The sequence below is a fragment of the Rhodamnia argentea genome, chromosome 9 (genome assembly GCF_020921035.1).
Source record: "Rhodamnia argentea isolate NSW1041297 chromosome 9, ASM2092103v1, whole genome shotgun sequence".
Lineage (NCBI taxonomy): Eukaryota > Viridiplantae > Streptophyta > Magnoliopsida > Myrtales > Myrtaceae > Rhodamnia > Rhodamnia argentea.
Genome location: NC_063158.1, coordinates 17,795,007 through 17,815,979, shown reverse-complemented (window position 1 = coordinate 17,815,979; position 20,973 = coordinate 17,795,007). Strand labels below are relative to the sequence as shown.

General features: G+C 37.8%; 1 protein-coding gene across 1 annotated transcript; it reads left to right on the top strand.

The window, feature by feature from the left end:
• The first annotated feature begins 19,809 nt into the window (after nt 1-19,809).
• On the top strand, nt 19,810-20,399 carry LOC115728555 (putative RING-H2 finger protein ATL69). Its single transcript, XM_030658876.1, has 2 exons — nt 19,810-20,240; nt 20,333-20,399. Exons 1-2 carry the CDS (start codon nt 19,810-19,812, stop codon nt 20,397-20,399), a joined length of 498 nt encoding a protein of 165 aa, XP_030514736.1.
• Nucleotides 20,400-20,973: the final 574 nt, after the last annotated feature.

Below are 20,973 nucleotides of genomic sequence, written 5' to 3'. Positions count from 1 at the left end.
TCGCCCCTCCCTCATCTCTCTCATGGCCCGAGACGCTCTTCTTCCCTCTCCCCTACCGTTCTCTGCCCTTCGGATCTGCTCTTCCCCGCCCTCCCCCGTGTCCCCGGCGTGTCGCTGGCGTTGACCGGGTGTCGGATCTTCGACACGTGTTGACCGCGTGTCGGACGCGTGTCGGGACGTGTCGGACGCGTGTCGGTGTCCGACACGTGTCCGACACCGACACGCCGGGGGGTTTGGCGTGTCGGTGCTTCATAGTACTCTGGAGCATCAACTGAAGATGAAAGATCCCGAGAGTCCAAGAATGCTGAATTGTTCGAAAGATGATAGCACCGTAAAAGCCAGAGTCTGGTTAGTCCATAAGGGCACCGTAAAGAAAGTGTATCCGCCAAAAAAACGAAGGAAAAAAAATAGAGCGAAAAAACGTTGATGCAAAGCCCAATGTTGATAGGGATAAAGGAGTATTTGCGTTGAAGTCACAGAGTCATCACCAATAAAAATGGTGGTTATTTCACAAATTCAGTATTTGGACCTCTTGGCCGAAGAAGTATTTACATGAGAAGACAATCCCTGATGAAAAATCTTTGAGCCAAACAAATCCTTTCGTTTATCAGCCCACTACCTAAGCCTAAGTAATGTCCCTTCCAAAGTCGGTTCTGAATATGGCACTTGAATTAGCGTAGGAATTAAGATGTTTATAAGCTTTGCTCGAAGAAGTGTGGGCAAGATTGTTCTATCTCATTTTGCATGGTACTTGACTTGTAAACCCGGCAAAAATGGTGAACGAAGAATATTCCTATTGTAGCCATGAATTGCTATATTCATTGCTAAACCACTAACCAAATCTGTACTACAGTCCCGATAAAGACCTTTCCTATTGGTAAGGTTGTACCGCTTTCGAAAATACTTTGACCCTTTTCGACATGATTATGGTGATGGTGAGTGTGAATGAAAAGCCCTTTCAAATTAAAAGTCCCTCGTTTGACATGTTCAGGACATCCGCATCATGAGAATGAAATTGTCTTGTTATAGTTTTTTCCAGTGGATAGAAATGCAGACTTGACAAAATCGTCATGCATGAACCACCATTTGAGTTGGAAAACTTCCGTCATGTGTGCCCTTGATTGCTTGCATATTACATGTTGACTATAATTATGTCTGACAGGAGACATGCCCTCGACAGCAGATGTTGCCTCGTAGGTGCATCTTCACCGGAACTTATTTCACAGATGAGTGTGATGTGATCGTCCAGGTATTCTAACACTCTTGAGTACTTGTGATCATCCAAGCACCCTGACCTTTTGAGTACTTGTGAAGAACCAAGTATTTTACCCTTTTGAGTACTTGTGACCATCCAATTATCTCCCCAAGAATTTGCTATTATCCAATGATGAGTCCGAGAAAGGTTGAGTACTAAATAGACACTTTTTATTGCCCTATCATGCATTTGAGAAAGGTGGGATACTAAACAAGCACTTCTTAATGTCCTGTCGTGTGTCTAAGAAAAGTCGGATATTAAACGGGCGCTTCTTATAGTGTGGGCATTTTTCTTCCTTTAATGTACTCAATCAATCCCTATTAATTGAACCATTGGTACTCTATTCAATGCTCACCCCACTCCAAAAAAAGCCTTTAGGGTCCTTATTTTTTAGGTCGGGGTCTACTATACAAGCCACTTTAGCGTCCTTGAAGAAGATATTTATGCAATTATTATATGACATGTTATAAATACATGAAAATGAGTTAGTGAGAGTGATGAGCCTTTTCCAAATTCAAAGACAAGTAAGAATTGAGATTCTTATCATGTAGGTTCTATGAATTGGCTCATTAAACAAGTTTGTCATGTAAACGATATTTTTACCATGATTGACAAGGCTGATTTAGAAAATTGATTTACAGTATGATGCAAGAGCACCTGTTTAGGCATTTAATAGGGTTTCCTCACCTGCCTTGTCTGGCGATCAATTAAATTTATCGCGAAATTTTGTATGCGAATTTGTAGATTGATCCTAACGTTATCAATCATTAATTGATAGGTTTCTCTTTTGCTATAGAATATTACATCTTATCCATCCAAATCATTCTATCAGGCTAAATGTAGGAAAGCTCTCAATTTATTCTCTTCTAGAATCATGACATGCCTAGTGTGATAATTGGGTTGGGTGCCTACAGGGAAATGATTAATTTGAGTGAACGATAAGGTGCTTCGAAAGCTCCTAAAAATCCCTCTCGTGGAAGTATTCAGTGCCAAGCAATGCTAGGCACACTATGACCGACGTACAAAACTTAGCAAAGTAAATAACATGGCGAGCCGTGAATGGGTAGTTAAGCAAACAAGACACCTTTCAATATTCGATAAAAATTTATCTCATTATTTTGATCATAACTTAGACTCGTTAAACAGATAGCATGTTTCTTTCGACATGAGGTCTGTACCGTCTCACTATCACATGCAACCAAGTGTTTTAAGCCGTTGTGAATCCAAAAAAGGGAAAAGAAGAAACAGCTAATGAATTTATGAGTTAACGAGAAAGTATCCCATGTATTAATTTACTTGGACTGTTATGTGTGATAAGGCCCATTATCTTCAATGGTCTAGATTTAATTTAGTACATAAATAAGCACACTTATAGTAATTGCTCATTACTTCACGTTAATATGCTCCATAGTGTCGTTGAGATTTATCTATATTTTTTCTTTCATCCAAAGACTAGAGTGCGTTAACACGAATCCACTATATACACTTGCAAGCATAGGAAAACCCAACCGAAACTCCTTTAAGTTATAGAGAGAAAGAGCGGGTAAGTACACCGAAAGTGCCACAATTTATGTATGGCGCTCACTTGAGTGCTATGACTTTTTTTTCCTTCACTTGAGTGCTAAATCGAAGCAAAAACAATGACTTGAATGCTACTTCCAACAAATTATTTTACGTGGATTTTTTATTTTTTTTTATTGATTTTTTTGTTACACGTGGATTTGTTTATCATTATTTTTCATTTTTCTTTCGTTTTCTAATTTTTTGACATTGGCCGCCGAGGGCCATCGGCGACTCTCGCCAACCACAAATCCTTCACCTAGGGGCGAGGGCCACCTCGCCCTCAACCCGCTAGGCTGCGACAACCATGGACAAGGGCCGTCGTGGCCGCGTCGGCCGTGGGCAAGGGCACGAAGACCCTCGCCAAATTTGGATGAGGGCCCTCGCGGCCCCATCAGCCATGGCCGCAAAGGCCCTCTCCCAGATCGGGCGAGAGCCATCGAGCCCTCACTCGCGGTCTCCCTCACCTCACCGACCATTGGCGGGGGCGCGAAGGCCCTCGCCTAGATTTAGCCAAGACGGCCCTCGCCCATGGCCATCGCAGCCCCGCCGGCCGAGGGCAAGGTGGCCCTCGCCTCTCGGCGATGGATTCATGGCTAGCGAGGGTTGCTAGTGACCCTTGTCAGCTAATGTCAAAACTCAAAAAATAAATAAATAAATATATATACATAGAAAAATTAAAAATTTTAAAATAAATAAAAAATAAAGATATTCTATAAAATATTTAAAAATTCAAAAAAAAATCATGTCAGCAATGCCACGTCGGACTTTCTGATGTCCATGTAGGATTTCCAACGAGCCAAATCGTCGATGACACTTAAGTGATCGATTTTTAAAAATTGTGACACTCAAGTGAGCAAAAAAATAAGTTATGGCACTCAAATGAGCACCATACAAAAATTGTGGCATTCCAGGAAGAGAGAGATAGAGAGAGAAAGTTTACATGGCAAGCATTCTCAAGCTCAACGCCATAGCGACGACGGCTCTCGACAAAGCCACATTCGTTGTCATGATGTCATCGTCTCCCTCGTCTGTCTTAGCGCCATGGCATTCCAATGGATCTAGTATCCCCTGGCCCTCACTCTTTGTCGGCGGCACCTAGCTCCTCCATAATGTGTAGTAAACGTGGCCGGTCCCTCGAAATCGCCGATTCCGGCTCAGGAACCGATGGTTCCAGTTCCTACAAAAGGTGGAACCGGAGGGTCCGGGCCGGTTCCGTTTCCGTTTTTTAAATTTAAATTTTAAAATAATGAAATAAACATAATAAATTATAAATTATAATCAAATTGTACATTGTAATAAAATTTGGGAAAAAAAAGAGAGAGAGAAGGAATGGGCTTGAACTTAATGAATTATCATTAAGCGCCTACATATCTTCTTGGGGATAGAAGAATCAAAGTTTATGTAGTTCTTTTACCTTTGATAACCCCAACTTACCTTATCGTCAATCGCCGCTACTCATTGTGGTACCCGTGGTGGTGGTATTTTCACAATCATTACTAAAGAATTCGTGTTCTCGATCCAGCTTTTGATGTCGAAATCTAACCTCCGTCCAATCGTCAACACAAGCTTGAGTTTCCACGGACTGTGGACTTAATCTTTAACGGTGATAGTCCAAAACTAATCCTCCAGCGCTAAATGTTTGTTCAACTGCAACTATTGAAGAAGATGTTGCTAATATCTAGCCAGCGATGAGGGCGAGAACTGGGTAATCAATTGAGTGACTCTTCCACCACTCCAGGATTTGGAAATCTGTATTGTGTTCGGCATCACGAAACTCAAATTGAGTGGTTAAATATTTTTCTAATTCAGAAATACTACATGTTGCCCCTTTTTATTTTTTTTTTTTTTATTTTTTATTTTTTATTTTTTGTCTACTCTTGAGCATATTATACCATCTACTAAGTGAACCACCAGCTTCGCTTCGTGAGGCGATGGATTGTAAAGATCCACAACCACTTAAACCATATCTACTACAAAATTCTCCATATAATACTATTATAGATTCTTTAACCTCTCCTTGTATATTTGAAATATCTATTGCATTTTTCAAATGTAAACAATCATAATAATACACATTCAAATAATATAGTAAACCATCTAATTTAATATGTGGATAAAAAACAATACCAACTAAATAGATAAGAGGAATTTTGAAATAATAATGCAATAATTTTTCTCGCATTACTAAAATAGTCCAAGCTAATTCAGTATCTTTTTCAATTCACTAAAAACACCACCAATATTAACACACTCTATTAAAAATAAATATATAGTAGAATAATAAATACCAGATAAATATTAGTAGCATCATTAAAAATTTTCAAAAATTCTAAATTTTTTTTTTTGCAAAAGTCCTAATGTTGCGGAAGTAAAATAATTTCGGGAATATTTTTACGAAATAAACATACATAATAAATCTTTGTAATCAAAAGTTTGACGAAGCAACTCATAGGTAGAATTCCAAGGAGTCGGAATATCTTTTGAAAACCTTTTTTCATTCTCCCATATTGTTTACAAAATTTCTTCATGCTTTCATAAAATGAACACGACTCCATAAAAATTTAATTTTACCATTTATTAGGGCGAGAGAAGTCTTAAGAGTTCGTAAACCATCTTATACACATAAATTTAAAACATGGCAAGCACATCTAATGTGAAAAAATTGTCCACCAAAAGAGGGTTTATAAATATTTTCTAAATCGGGAATGGAAGCGGTATTTGCGGCAGCATTATCAAAATCAATTAAAAATACTTTATTTATCAAATTATATTCTTCTAAAACTTGCCTAATTATTCTATAAATATTATGAGTCGAATGCATTTAATCAAAAACTCGAAATGCAATAAGTCTTTTTGAATGGTCCAGGTTGTCACCTATCCAATCACATGTGACACCCATATAAGAATGAATTTGCCAAGGATCGCTCCAAATATCGCTATCTAAATGTACACGTCCATTGAATTCCGCAAAAAATTTTGCCAAAGATTTTTTTTGTTTTTTTATAAAGATACAAAAGTTCGCATTTAAGAATAGTTTTCGGAATAGTTGGTGCTTGCGAAATCAACGCAGTATTTATAAACAGAGTATGATCATGGGCAATATATTCAGCTAATGTTTGTTTATAAAGTACATCGATGTAACGGAATAAAGGATGAGTATTAGAATTGGCGTACCCAGAAATTTGTTGTTCCTAGTGTCGATCCCCGTTTGCGTTGGATGTTTTTTCATCAAATGCCGACAGAATGATCTATAGTCATCTCCTTTGCTAAATTTGTATGTTTGCGAACAATATTTACAATTTATATTATACTTACCTTCGCTTTCATCATATACCTTGTTAAAGTACAGCCACAAGTCGGATGTACTCTCTCGGCCCTTCCGTTCCGGCTCATTTGCCGTCGACGTTTCTTCGACACCGGTAGAAGGATGAAGACTTTCTTGTGTTAGGATATGCTCAACGTTCGGAATGGGAGCAACGTTGATATTATCGCCGTCGCCTTCCCAATATGTATACTCACGAGGATCATATCCAGGAATAAGATACTTGGAATCTTCCATCACCATCTTGGTCTTTCTAGTAGTTCTGCTTCCACTTGCCATTTTTGAGAGATTTGATTGGAAATTCGATTGAGAGAATTGAGGCGGGATTGAGAGAATTGAGAGAATTTGAGAGGATTGAGAGAATTATTGAGATGATTTGTAAGAAAAATGAAAGGAGGATGATATATATTTATAGAAAAGGGGGGGTTATTTAACTTTAAAAAAAAAATTTGGGGGAGGTGGGGTTAATTTTGGCCGTTGGGGGGAAAAGGTTCTTTCCCCCCTCACCCCGTACCTTTTTTTTTTTTAATGGGTCGAAATCGGCGGTTTCGGGCTGGTTTAAACAATTATGAAACCGAAACCAGCCAGGGCCGGTTTCGGTTCTAGGCTCCCGGTTCGGGTTGGCCACGTCTAATGTGTAGTATGCCTGCACGATGTCGTTGCTGGCGAGCGCTGTTGGAGGCTGTACGGATGCGGCCACTGCTTCCACGCGGAGTGCAGCGATGTGTGGCTCAAGCTCTGTGCCGCATGTCCTCTCTGCTAGAGTCACATCGCTGGGGTCAGTCCCTCCGTGTCACGAGGGCAGAGATGGGCGGAGCAACGGCATGATCCTCGGTATCCTGTCATTCTCGCAGAGCATTTTTGGGAAGGGAGTGGTGCTTCGGGGTGAGGGTGACGGGGCTCGACTAAATGTTGATTATGTCGAAAAATGATATAATTGTGCCTAGTTGAATTTCTCCCTGTGTAAATTATTTGTAGCTCAAGTTCTTTATTGTTGGTGAAGTAGCAATTTAATAACTTCGTTACTCACAGTAAAAAATAATTTAAGAAAAAGCAAACATTTATCAACCTCACTTGAATTAGTTAAAAAAATGAAGCGATTGCTCCTCCAACTTCAGTGGGTACACTTGATTTTCTTGGGTAGGTAGGCCTTATATTATATTTGATCATTTTGCGAAAATTTGCAGACAAGTCATGTGATGGTACGGTTAGGTAAATTAAAAATTTTAAACAAGACCTCCTTCATAAGACCTCTGTGAATTTCCTTAAATACTTCTTCGAGTTTTTGTGTTGATCTACCAATTTTTCGTGTAATTTCCAAGTCTTGTCGCTCTTCGTGTCCGGTCTATTTCGTTCCAAGGTCAATAGGTTTCGTCTATCGCGTGAAGATGAAGTTCATGGGCGATCTGGATGGCCCAAATGAGTATCTAACAACAACAAATACATCAATACCATTAAGAGATTAAAGTATGGTGTCGCACGCTAATGCACCACTAACCATGAATCTTGCTCTTGTTTGGCGATGTCCCTTCTGTTTTTTAGACCACGAGGGTCCGGAAAACAGGTCCCACATCTTACGAGAAGGAAATCGTGTTCACAGTTTGGACCTAATTCTCGGTTCTCTCTACCTCGCCTCATTTGTTTGGAACTGGTTCCGACTTATAAATTCAGTCTAACTCTACCTCGACTCATTTGTTTCTTCTCTATTCTTTGTCCCCTTCTCTTTGTATTCTTTTTATGGATGAATGGAGAGTCGAGTTTAAATTTTATTTTGATTAACGGGGAACACAGTTTTACAATTTGTTTTATTGTACGTGTTTGAACTTCTCATTATTTATAATTGTACATAGCTATATGTTTTAATTTTTTTTATCGTTTTTAGATGTACGTGACAATGTGTTTGGCCGATAGAGATTTACGCCAATCATCTTTTACTTGAGTCGTTTTGTTGTTCATATTATTTTGCTATAAAAAATGAAATCAAAAAAAGAAAAATAATAATAAGTTCTCGGGTAGACCCCGATATCGGACCGGAAAAATAGGATACGTTTAAAGTTCCAAAAACTGAGAACCAGTTATAAAAGAGTGGATTCCAGGTTTCAAAAACTAGGAACCAGCTATAATAGAGTAGATTCTAGTTTTGAGATCCGAAACCTACCCATCTCGGAATTGATCACCCCTCTCTAGTCACCATTTCTTGTGGTGTTGAAGTTGGTTAGATGGGTAGACTAGTTATGAGAAACACATTCGGATTAGAGGGAGAAAAACACTAGGGTCGATGATACCCACTTAGAGAGAATCTATAAGGAACACATTTAGATTGGAAATATTACGCACACAAAAATAGTCATAAACATATTGTATGTCGGTTCAGTCATAAACATTTCAATTTGATCAATTTAGTACTTAATCTTTTGACGATTTGTTGATATAGTCATTCCAGCGAATTTTGGCTATTAATGGATGATGGTAATTATACGTAGCATCATCAACGCTGATATGGAAAAATTTTGCATTTTTTTTTGAAATTTTTTACATTTTTTTTTATAGATTTTCTTATTTATTTTCTTTTCCATTATGGGCCGGTAACCCTTGATAGCCACTGAATGAGACGAGGGTCAGCCAGCTACCCTTGTTAGACTTCGATAGAAGAAAAAAAAGGAAAATGAAGAAAAGAAAAAAAAGAAAAATCAACAAAAATTATCAAAAAATTCATAATTTTAAGAAAATAATACAAAATTATTAACGTCGATGCTAGCTATGCAATGCGGGAAGGCCAATATTCACATCAACGATTCCCAATCAATTGGTCGAAAGGACTATATTGGCATGTCTTCAAAAGGTTTAGGACTAAATTGACAAAATTTTAAAAAAAAATGACTCAATTGACAAATGTATAATACGTTTAGGGCTCTCTTGGTAAATATTCTCATTTAAATTAGTATGAGAAAAATATTATACAAAAATATTAAACTTTCACCCTTTTCTAAAAAGGTACAAGATTTCTCAATCAATAAATGTTTTATGCAAAGCATGCGATGATAACGTGTGGATTTACAGTTGAGATTTTATTATCCTTGACAATACTATCAATGAAGTATTTCCCTTTCTAAAAAACATCAGGTCTACTTTTTAATGCAAATCTCATACCTTAGTCTAATTAGAACAACTAAAAGGCCCATCTAGTGAAGAAAGCCCAAAAGACTTTAGCTCCTAAACACCTCAACCCAAGTCTACCACCACCCTCCCCTCCTGCTTATCATTGTCCTACTGATGCAAACAACACTGCTCGCTATCATCCCACGACACCTAAGGGTGCGCATAGTAATACTTCCGTAAGTAGATTTCTGCTCCCGAAGTACTTATGGAGCAGAAATTCGTTTGGTAATTTAGGGCGCGTTTGGTAACACTTTTGCTTCTGAAACACCATCAGAAGCAGAAGTTGATTGTTCAACTTTTCCATCAAAAGCAGAAGTTGATTTTTCAATTTCTCCATCAAAAGTTGATTTCTGATAAAAAAAGACGTTTGATAAAATTTCTACTTCTGAAATTTCTACTTTTAATCAAATATCGGCGGCGGGTGGCGACCGGCGGGCGGGCGGGCGGTGGCCGGCAAACGGCTACCGGAGGGCGGGCGGGAGGTCGGCGACCGGCGGCTAAGCGGGCGGTGACTAGCGGCCGGGTGGCGGACGGCGACCGGCGGCCGGTGACCGACGGGTGGGCGTTGGTCGACGGAGTCAAAGAAGTGACTTCTGAAGTTGAGAAGTAACAATTTTTTACTTCTCAAAGTTGGACAAAAATCCAACTAGAAGTAGAAATCTCTTTCAGAAGTAGAAATTCCTACCATAAGTCAATATTTTTACCAAACGGATTTCGGTTTCAGAAGCACTTCTAAAGTGTCTTTACCAAACGGATTTCAGCTTGAAGCACTTCTGAAGCAGAAATTCTGCTTCTGAAGTGTTGTCATGCGTGCCCTTAACTTCTAAAATAGAAATATGTTTGACAAAAATATTTACTTCTAAAAGAAATTTTTTCTTCTAAAGTGAATTTTCACTTCTGAAATTTTTTTTCCCCCAATTTGAGAAGTAATAAAAAAATTACTTCTCAACTCAAGAAATACTTCCTATTTTACTCTCTTTTCATTACGCTCTTACCCTCTTTTCGACTACGCCCGCCTCCACCCACCACCGACCTTCGCCACTACCCACCGCCGACCACCGCCGACCATCGCCCATCATCTCCCGCGACTACCGCCAACCATCGTCTGTTGCCGGCCGCCACCCATGACCGTCACCACCTGCCAATCACACCCCATTACCAACCACAGACCACACTATGCCGCTAACGCCCATCGTCGTCGCGACCATCGCCAGCCGCCACCCATCACCACCCGCGACCATTGCCACCAGCCGCCAACCACCCACTGCCAACCTCCGCCGACCGTCGCCCCCCGTCATCAATCGTCAACCACCTCCCCGCTTGTTGCTGCCGGTCATTGCCCGGCACCAACCACCACTACGGCCACTACCACCCGCTAGCGCCACGGGAGTAAAAAATAAATAATATTTTTAATAAAATAATTATTTTTAAAAGAAATTAAAAAATATTAAAAATGAAGTAGAAACTTTTTTGCCGTCAATAATAATTTTTCATAGAAGATTTTGTGTTAATAATATTTCAGGAGTAGAAATTTTCAGCCATTATCAAACGAATTTCTCTGAACGGATATCAACTTTTCCTTTTGAATTGAAGTAGAAAAATCAAATTCTAGTCATAAGTTGATTTCTGAAGTAGAAGTGCTATCATGTGTGCCCTAAATGCCCCTTTTCTCGCTTGCCTAACGAGAGAATCATCGAATTATCATAGCGTGTCTTGTCATACATACCATTCAATCGAGTATTTATAAATTGGGTAGATATGATAGATGTTATAATCAACATATCATTGCATATATAATTATGAGATGTTGTAACCATATTTGTCCTATATAATTTTAAGAATGAATCATTTGCTATACATAGCAATGTGATATGCACTTAATTTAACATAATTCTCAAATTACTATAGTATTAGCACCAAATAAATTGGCCCTAGTTTTATCGATATTTTCATTTTTTTTTAAAGTTCTGGTTTTTCCAGAAATTGATTAGTCATAGCAGTTATTACGAAACTTCACTTACTTTTGTAAGAAATAAATGCTCAACTTTTGTTAAAGAAAAACCGTTTCAGTTCCGTATAGAAGGGAAGTATTTAGTTTTTCTCTTAAGTGTGCCTTTGTTTTGTGGAAAGGAAATGATTTAAAAATATTTTCTTAAAAAAAACCTGAAAAAAGAGAATGAATGGAAAGCATTTTCATCGTCCATAAAAGTGTTCGGACATAAATTATTCTCAATAATGAAAATATCTTTCCAATAATTAATTATACCAAATGATTTAATTGATTATTTTTTGAAAATTATTTTTCAAATCATTTATTCTCAAAAAGTACTACCACAAAAAGTGCGTACGTGTTTTTTTTTTTTGTTGAAAAAGTGTATACGTGTTGCGTGTGCCCAAAATTTACATTCTAAAGATCGGACGAATTAGCTCATTATGTCAAATTAAATTCTTTTAATAAATGAAAAAAAAATTGCCCAATTTTGTATGCATGTATGTTAACAGAAACCGAAATAGTTTACTGACATAATCATTATAAGTAAGTTTATTCAGAATGAGAATGTCTTCCGAGTACAATCTTCAGCAACAAGAACAAACCGAGTGTCGTGACCTAAAAATTAATTCAGGTTAATGGATTATTAGGTTAATTAGGTGAATCAACGAACCTAATACGGATTCTCCCAAGCCCTACCAATTCGCAACTTAGATTTGATTTTTTTTTTAGGAGCCGCCACTAATCTTTTTTTTTTTTATAGGTAGATTAGATACCTGAATAAAGTATGAGAGAATACTTTATTTTCTGCTAACCAGAGAAATTGAGTTCGGGGACTTGGTTATGTTAATTAAAAATTAACGCCCTTTCGGCACTAATTTCATGAAAATGTCTTTTTGACCGGTTTATATGAATTGGATGTTTTTTTGTTTTCCTTTTTTTTATTCGAATTTTTTAATGAATTTGAACAAAATTAAACAAGAATGGCCATAATATACCTTTAATTCCGAATATTCCGAATTTTTCAATAAATCTTCTCATTCCCGAAGATCCTGGTAAGAGCGAGATTTTATCTGCTACATCCTCAAGGATTCGAGCTAGTATGCAGATAAATATATAAAAATACAATGTCGCTTCTCGTCAAATAGTAGAATACGAATTTCTATATTTAAATCACAATCCCATCCCATAAGATCATGGGTGTGGCATGTGATTTAATTTTCTGACGGGGCTAGGCACCAGGGAGCATACATTATAGGCAGTTTTGTTTAAAGATGTGCAAATATTTATTGAATTTTTGAAAATCCTTAGGGGATTCCAGAATTTTCAAGGAAATAAGCTTCTATCCATAAATGATTGATATCTTTTATAAAAAAAAAAAAGAAGAGATTATCTCTTACGATTTCGAGGCTTATCAGATAATTTCCCAGATTTTAAAGATATGTTTGAAATTTTCAATTGGGATGCGAACTTATCCAAAATATTCAGATTTTCGAAAAAATTCAGATTCAACCTTGAGATAATTAGAATATTTTGAACAATATGCATAATATCTTCAAGGTAAGATTAAATCATCAAATATATCAAAATGCGTCAAAGATGTGCCCATTACTCTCAAGGTAGATCAAGATTCCAACCATTCAAAGATTATCCATAAGATACGCCGAATATTTTTTCCCTAAAGAATCCGAAAATATGCTCAAGATATACGCAAATCTTAAAGAAATTCTTGCTCAAAATATGCACAACATCTATAAGATTTGCTTCAAATTTTGGAAACTCAGATTCGGCATTCCTTTACAAATTCCAAGAATATAAGATGCCTTGCCGATTAAGTGTTACCTTGCTTAAACTCATAATAATTAATTTAGCTTTTAGAAGATGCAAACCAATTCATGTTAAAGATACCGGTCAAGATCAAAAGCTTATACATAGCAGATGTAAATACTATCCAACGCACATGAGAATTTCAACCAAGGACTTATCTAGAACATGACATTCGGCCATGATAGAATTTATATGCCGAAAATTGGTTTCTTAATTTGACCGAAATCTGAATTTTTATCTAATGTAAATCACCATGATCACGAACGATTTTATTCAAGGGAAGCCGTCTTTTAGTCAATTCCTAAGATCATAAAAAAAATAAATCTCATGGACGAGTTATCTTCACAAAGGTCAGATCTACACCCCTACTATTAGTAACCTTCGGTTGTGATCCAAGCTAGATGACAAAAGCTACGATTTTCATCACTAACCGTAACTCGAATGTATTCATCAAAAGATCAAACGTACAGCACATATTCCAATCAAAACAATGTATGAACTATGATCAAAATACAAGAATTCTCACCTTTGCTCTCCCATTTAGATTTGCATGATTAGAAGTCAAGAAACGTGCAAAGATGACTTTGATTGGATAGAAAAATTGTGCGAACAGTGTATAACAGCATAAAAACAGCATCGAATGCATGCAAATCAGTAACTAAGAAGACAAAAAAACACTTTTTAGCTTCTGCAAAGATCTTGACAAGCTGATGATTATAGAGCAATAAAAATGAGTATTTTCAGACCAAACAGCATGTACATAGTGTGGAAACAGCAATCAAATTGCACAGAAAACATGCTCGAAGTACTTATCAATTGTGCTCGAAGTTACCTTGATTCGTAGCGCAAAACTTGAACTGATTCGATGCGAAAACTCCCCTGGATAGCGGCTCAATTACCTTCCGAACAACGGCGAATTCTGCACTGAGTAGGGGCTGAATTTGCACACGAACAGAGCTGGAAACAGCTTGGACAGCAGCTCCAAACACGCTTGATTGGTAGCTCAGTTGGGATGCTCGATTAGTGACGGAAGAGAAGGGTGGCCGGTGACACAAACGGAGAAATCGTTTGATTTAGACGCCTTCGGCAACCCAAGAGACACCTCTGAATTTTCTGCTCTCAAAGCTCTCTCTTGATGCCAAAAATTTTTCCTCTCTCGCTCTCTATTTCCTCACGAATATTTCTGTGTATGAGCAGAAATTTTTTTTTGCCGACCCCTTAACCCTAGGCATAAAAATGTGTTTATAGAGAAAAGTGTTCCAAATCAAGTGCCTAAAGTTTCTTAATTTTTGTAAAATATACCCGGGCTCAAAATATAACTTGAATTAAGTCCCGAAGGGTGTAATTGCACAAATTGATCCTTGCTTGAGCTGAAAATTTTGGTCTAGCCATATAGATGGGCTAGTCGAATTTTTCATGTCAATTGTGAGTTTAATTAGGCTTTTTCCAAATAATTGGCATTTTAGATAAAGCCTTTTTTCTAAAATATAAGCTCCAAAATAGTTTTAACTTTTCAGCACATATGTCCATGAATTGCTAAAAAATTTGCCTATCGGTTTAAGTCCAAATCGCCCGACAAATTAAGCTCGATCTCACACCGCCGATCCAGATAAATGCTAATGCAATGCATGAATGAAAAATGACTTAATTATTTTTGTCTAGAACTAAAAGATTAGCTCTAATTTTCTATGCAAAAATGATTGAAAAGGTTAATCAAAATTTAGGTGTCAACACCGAGAGCTAACTGCTAATAACTTGACTCGGTATTATAAGAAGCAATCGCGTGATCCTTGGTTTCCTATAGCTGTCGCTGATTTTTTTGAGGGGGGAAAAGTGTTAAAAGAATTCTAAACTTATTACATTGATACCAATTTAGTTTTAAACATTTTATCTATGTAGCATGGACACTCCTCTGTTCGAATAGTGATGACACTACGGACTTACTTGACGTTGCCTCGCCTCGCTTGAGGAGCTTGCGGAAGATGATGGCGGACATGGTGCAGAGCTCGACGTGGGGGCAGTTGTAGAGGAGGTGCGCGAGCTTTAGGGAGAGGAGGTTGGGATCGGTCTGCTTGGTGAGGTTGAAGAGGGACTCGGCTGGAGATCGGAGCTCGGACCATCGCGAGCTGCGCGGCCGCAGCTACTGGAATGAAAAGAAAAAGTAGGAGCGTGGGGGCTAAAAAGAAAAGTGGGAGGTTTCTAATTTTTACTTTATTCTTTTTTAGGGAATAAAAAAAGGAAAAGTAGGGGGTGGGGACCGAGGACCATTGAGCTACGCTTGGGAAACGGATGGATTGGGTTTCCAAGTGGGAGGGATCTCTATTAGTGTTTTTTTCTCGTTTTTATTTTATTCTTTTTTGAGGGAATAGAAAAAGGAAAAACATATATAAAAATAATAATTTTATTCTTTTATTCTGCGTTTTATTTTTTATTTATTTGTAGAATCATAAAAATAATAATTTATTATGTATAAATAAAAACATATATTTATCATATAACACAATCAAGCGTATCGAAATTCTCTATTTTTTTAAAAAATCAAGTACCGACGTTTCGTGTCGTGTTGCGACCCATGTCACGTGTCGTGTCGATGCTACATAGCATTTTATTTGTACCAATTTAGTTCTAAACATTTTGTATTGTGCCAATTGAATCCATCTGATCATTTTTTGTCGAAAATCGATAATGTAAACGCCGATCGTCTCACATGGCATGATCGGCGCCGATATAACATTTTCAATTTTTTTAATATTTTTTCAAGTTTTTAATAATTTTTATATTTTATTTTCCTTTTTTCCTTTCTTCTTCTTCCTTTGTTCTTTCCCTCTTATGCAAAATGGCCATCGCTTGGGCGCAAGCTGCACGCCGGGAGGGCTGGCCTCGTTGTGCCGCACTTGCACGAGGTGAGCACCGGTGAAGGCGATCCTCGCCATGGGGAGGCCGACCCTTGCCCAGCCTAGGGTGGCCTCAGCTAGCGTCACCCAAGCGAAGGCGAGGCCTCCCTAGCTTGAGCGAGGCTCGCCTAGGCTAGATGTGGCAACTCCAATCCATGCGGCCTCTATTGTCGCCGTCGATGCCGACCTACGACCTTTGCGAATGGTGAAAGACATAACGGAGGGACACATCGATGACTCAAGTGGCAAGGAGCTAGTGTTTGATGATAGCCGAAGGCACAATGGTGAGGCATCGTCGCAGCCTCAACCATGAGAGGATAGCTTTGGCCAAGTGAGGACTGCCTCATTGGGCCTCGTCCTCGCCTAGGCGACGCCTGACGAGGCCGTCTTGACCTGGCTGTGGCAAGGGGAGCCCTCACCATGGATGGCCTTTTTACTATTTTTGAGACATTGCCAGGAGTCATGTAGTGCAATTCCAATTCTTAGATAAAATGAGTCTCACACAAGATTGATCGAGATAAAGAATGTAAGACACATCGTGATACACTTGGAGAACCTCCGCATTTTTTAATAATCTAAATACTTTTGAGAGTTATCAATCAATTGATTGACACATAACCTGTTGAAATATTCTCCCGAACTAAGATTTTACAAATTAACTTCTATCTCATTTGAGTTTCCGCATTCGACGTGGCCTACATATTCGCTTGTTCGCATGGAAGTTACCGTTGTAGGCAGATGAAGTGATGTTAATTTTTATCTCATTCAAGCTACATTTTTTTTGCAAAAAAATGAAAGATTTGAAAAGTATTGTCCTAAAAACGATTGATTGTATTATTTAAAATAATAAATTAATGAAAGATATTTTTATTAATGATAATAATTTATATCTAAATATCTCGGTTGACAATAAAAAATACTTTTGAGAATTAATTATTTTTTGGAAAACAAACAAAGCACTTAATTTTTTATTTCGTCGTTTATCATTTGCATGCAATCTTAACTTACATTTTAAGTCCGTGTACCTTCACCCGAATCATCTAGAATGTACGAATTAAAAAAGTTTGTACGGTGCGCTTTTAGCTTTGTCAATAAGTCAAGACACACCTGTCTCCCTCACATCCTACCACACTTCCATCACATCAACCCGAAATATATATATATATATACTATAGAGAAGAGCTAAATTCGAATTATCTTCGTCATCTATAGAAGCACAAATTTGTATAACTTCGGTAATTACCCGGTATGTGCCGAACAAGCAGACAGCCATACGAATTAGTCAGTTGCTAAAAGAGCCCTAAACACCCCCGTTGATATTAAATATGAAAATCATAATATGATTTTTTTATGAAATAATGCTCAATTTGTTTTGCAAAAAATGATATACTTGAAAAATTTTTATCATAAAATGATTGTTTTTATCGTTTACTAAAATGAATGAACAAAAAATATTTTTATCATTCATGAAAATATTTAAACACTAATTATTATAGATCATGAATTTTTTCATTGACTAATTATTTCAAGCTATATAAATGACCACATTTTGAAAAATATTTCTCAAATCATTTTTTTTTTTTGCGAGACAAAGGAAGTCTAAGTATATCAATTACAAAGAGATTCATTTTTTTTTTTTTGAAACAGTTCTTTTCTTCATGTGATAAACCAAGTCGTTGGTACAATGTTCTTTCTCCAATTAACATGCGACACGAAGCTATTAGGTGGATTCCTTTGGTAGTAGACTTGATTGTTCATGGGTAGGTAGATCTTATATTATATTTGATCATATCTCGTCAATATTTGCGGACTAGTCACTTGATGGTATGATTAGGTGATGAACATTAGCCAAATCAACTTGGAATTCCACGAGATATATTTGCTGCAAAAGTGAGTTTCTTTTCGCTAGGACAAATAACCAAAAATGCCCCCAAGATGATTTAATAAGACCTTGTCACCAAAGGAGTCACACTAATTTCCTTAAGTACTTCTTCAAGTTGTTTTAATAAATTAAGGCTCCATTTGTTAAGTGAAACTGAATGATTTAAAAAATATTGATTTAAAAATAGTAGCTTGTATTGTCTAAAATAACTAGTTAATGAAATTTTTTTTATCATCGGCAATAATTTATACTTGAATATTTTCATGGATGATGAACTTTGTTTTCTCATTTACTGTTGTAAACGATATTAATGATTATACTTAAAAAGATATTTACTTTTTGCAAAATAAACACATCTTTAATATTCTTGTAGTTTCGATCCTAGACACATAGAATAAGCCAAGAGGAGAAAGGTCGTGTACAAGAATTCCGTACGTTTAGTTTTACTTGGTCGTGAACCAAAGCATTGACAGTCGTGTAGTTGGGTGTACCTGTCTCTACTTTCGGTCCATTTTCTGTGCTTTAATTTCCTTTTAGTTCTGACTTCTGACCCTTTTTTTTTTAATTTCCTTATAGAAAGTTCACCAGGCCACTTGTGGGCCCATGTGTGGGCCCGGCACATCTCCCCTCCTTTAATTTAAATCTCCCGCTTCCTATTTTTCGTGACGTGAACTTTTTCAACGAGAAGAAATATGTAACATAACGTAGGCAATTTTCTTCCTTTAGTGTACTCTATCAATCAATCCCCAGTAATTGATCCATTGGTACTCTACTCAATGCTCACCCCACCTCCAAGAAAGGCCTTTAGAGCCCTCTTGAAGAAGATATTTATGCGATTGTTATGTGTCATGTTATCGGCACATCAAAATGCGAGTTGACGACGGGCGACGAGCCTTTTCGAAATTCAAGTACGAGAAAAAAATTGAGATTGAGATTCTTATCATGTGGGTAACTACAAATTGGCTCGTTAATCAAATTCATCGTGAAAATGGTATATTTTACCATGATGAACAAGACTGATTTTTAGAAAATTGATTCACATCATGATGTGATAGAACCCGTTTAGGCATTTAATGGGGTTCTCTTCTCCGGTGATCAGTTAAATTTGTTGTAAAACTTGGTATGTGAATTTCGTAAATTAATCTTAACATTATCAATCATCAATCGGTAGGGTTTTCTTTTTCTCCTTTGCAATAGAATACTAAATCTTATACATCCAAATCGTTCTAGCAGGCGAAATGTTATAAAATTCTCATTGTATTTTCTTCTAGAATCATGACATGCCTAGGGTGATAATTAGCTTGGGTGTCTACAGGAAAATGATTAATTTGAGTGAACTGAAATATGGCACTTTTAAAGCACCTAAAAATCCTCCACGTGGAAGTATTCAGTGCGAGGTATTCTAGGGACAATGATATACAAACATGGCATAATAAATGTGGCGAACTGTATTCAATACCAATTTGACGCTTCATTTTGATCATAACCTAAATTTGGTAAATACATAGCATTTCTCTTTCATGATGCATGTATCGCCTCACTTGCTAGTATGGTGTTACATTTCTAACCAAATCGATATATATATAAGGGTAACGAACTTATGAGTTAAAACAAAAACGTATTCTATGAATTAGGTGTACATATTAAATTAAATCAAGAATGTTAGATGTGGTGAGATATATAATCTTCAATGGTCTAGATTTAGTTTAGTACATACAGTAAACGCACTTATAATAATTGCTCATGACATCACGTCCAAGGGGTCCATGGTTTTTTTTTTCTTGAGGTTAAACCATACTTTTTCTCTTCATTCAAAAAGTAGAGTGCGTTCGCAGGAATCCACTTTACACACCTGCAAGCATAGAAAACCCCAACCTAATCCGCTTCAAGTCAGATAGAGAAAGAGAGAGAGTTTACATGGCGAGCGTTCTCAAGCTCAAGGCCATAGCGACGACGGCTCTCGACAAAGCCACATTCGTCGCGACGGTCATCGTCTCCCTCGTCCGTCTCTGTGCCAAGGCGTTCCGATGGAGCCAGTATCCCCCGGCCCTCACTCTTTCCCAGAGACACCAAGCTCCTCCATATTGTGCGGTATGCCTGCACGACGTCGCCGCCGGTGAGCGCTACCGGAGGCTGTGGGGATGCGGCCACTGCTTCCACGCCGAGTGCATCGACGCGTGGCTCGGACGCCACGCCACATGCCCTCTGTGCCGGAGCCACGTCGCTGGGGTCGGTCCTCCGCGTCGCGAGGGCAGAGATGGGCGGAGCAGCGGCTTGATCCTCGTTATCCTCTCGTTCTCGCAGAGCATCTTTGGGAAGGGAGTTGTGGTTCCGGGTGAGAATTCTCGGTAGGCGACGGGCCTTGACCAAATGTTGATTATGTCGAAACTGATATATAATTGTCTCTAGTTGAATATCTCCCCCTTTAAACTATTTTTAGCTCGGCTCAATTTGCCCCTGAAATCAGCTTTGCTTCTGCAAACTACGTGACTGGTGAAAGGAGGTAATGAGGGAACTTTTGCTCATGTTATTGGATCTTTCCTCATGGAAGTACCCTTGTAGGTAGATGAAACGATCTTAATTGTCATTCGATTTAAGCTTCTAATTTCTTTAGTTACTGATTTGTATGCAATCTTAATTTTTGTTTTCATGCCCGTGTAAGTTTAATTACGTACTCAAGTGGCATCCACCCAAATGACTTAAGGCTGTGCTGGTTGTCCAGATACGCATTGAGATAAGATAGGATAAGGTGCAATAAGAAATCTTGCCGGATTGTCCCGTGAATTGTGAAAAATCCCATCATATGTTTGGTAAATGCCCGAATATAACATGGATATAGGAATGTGCTATCAAGCTGCAAACTACGGTGATGATAGCCACGACCACTATGTCAAGGATTTGCTTAGAAGTGGACCACGTTAGCACAACAGTAAACAAACTGGATCTAGGGCTTAGCCAACCTTAGATTCTATTAAGATTCGACGCACAAACCATAACGAAGTAAAGCATAAAAGCTAGAATGGAAAATATAGACACAAAATTTATCCTGATTCACATTTAAATTAGGGCTACAACAAATAG

Excerpts from the sequence above, each read along its gene's own strand:
- LOC115728555 (XM_030658876.1), top strand. The coding sequence starts at position 19,810 with ATGGCGAGCGTTCTCAAGCTCAAGGCCATAGCGACGACGGCTCTCGAC. Across the intron at positions 20,241-20,332 it reads GTTCCGGGTGAGAATTCTCG|CTCGGCTCAATTTGCCCCTG; the intron begins GTAGGCGACGGG and ends AACTATTTTTAG.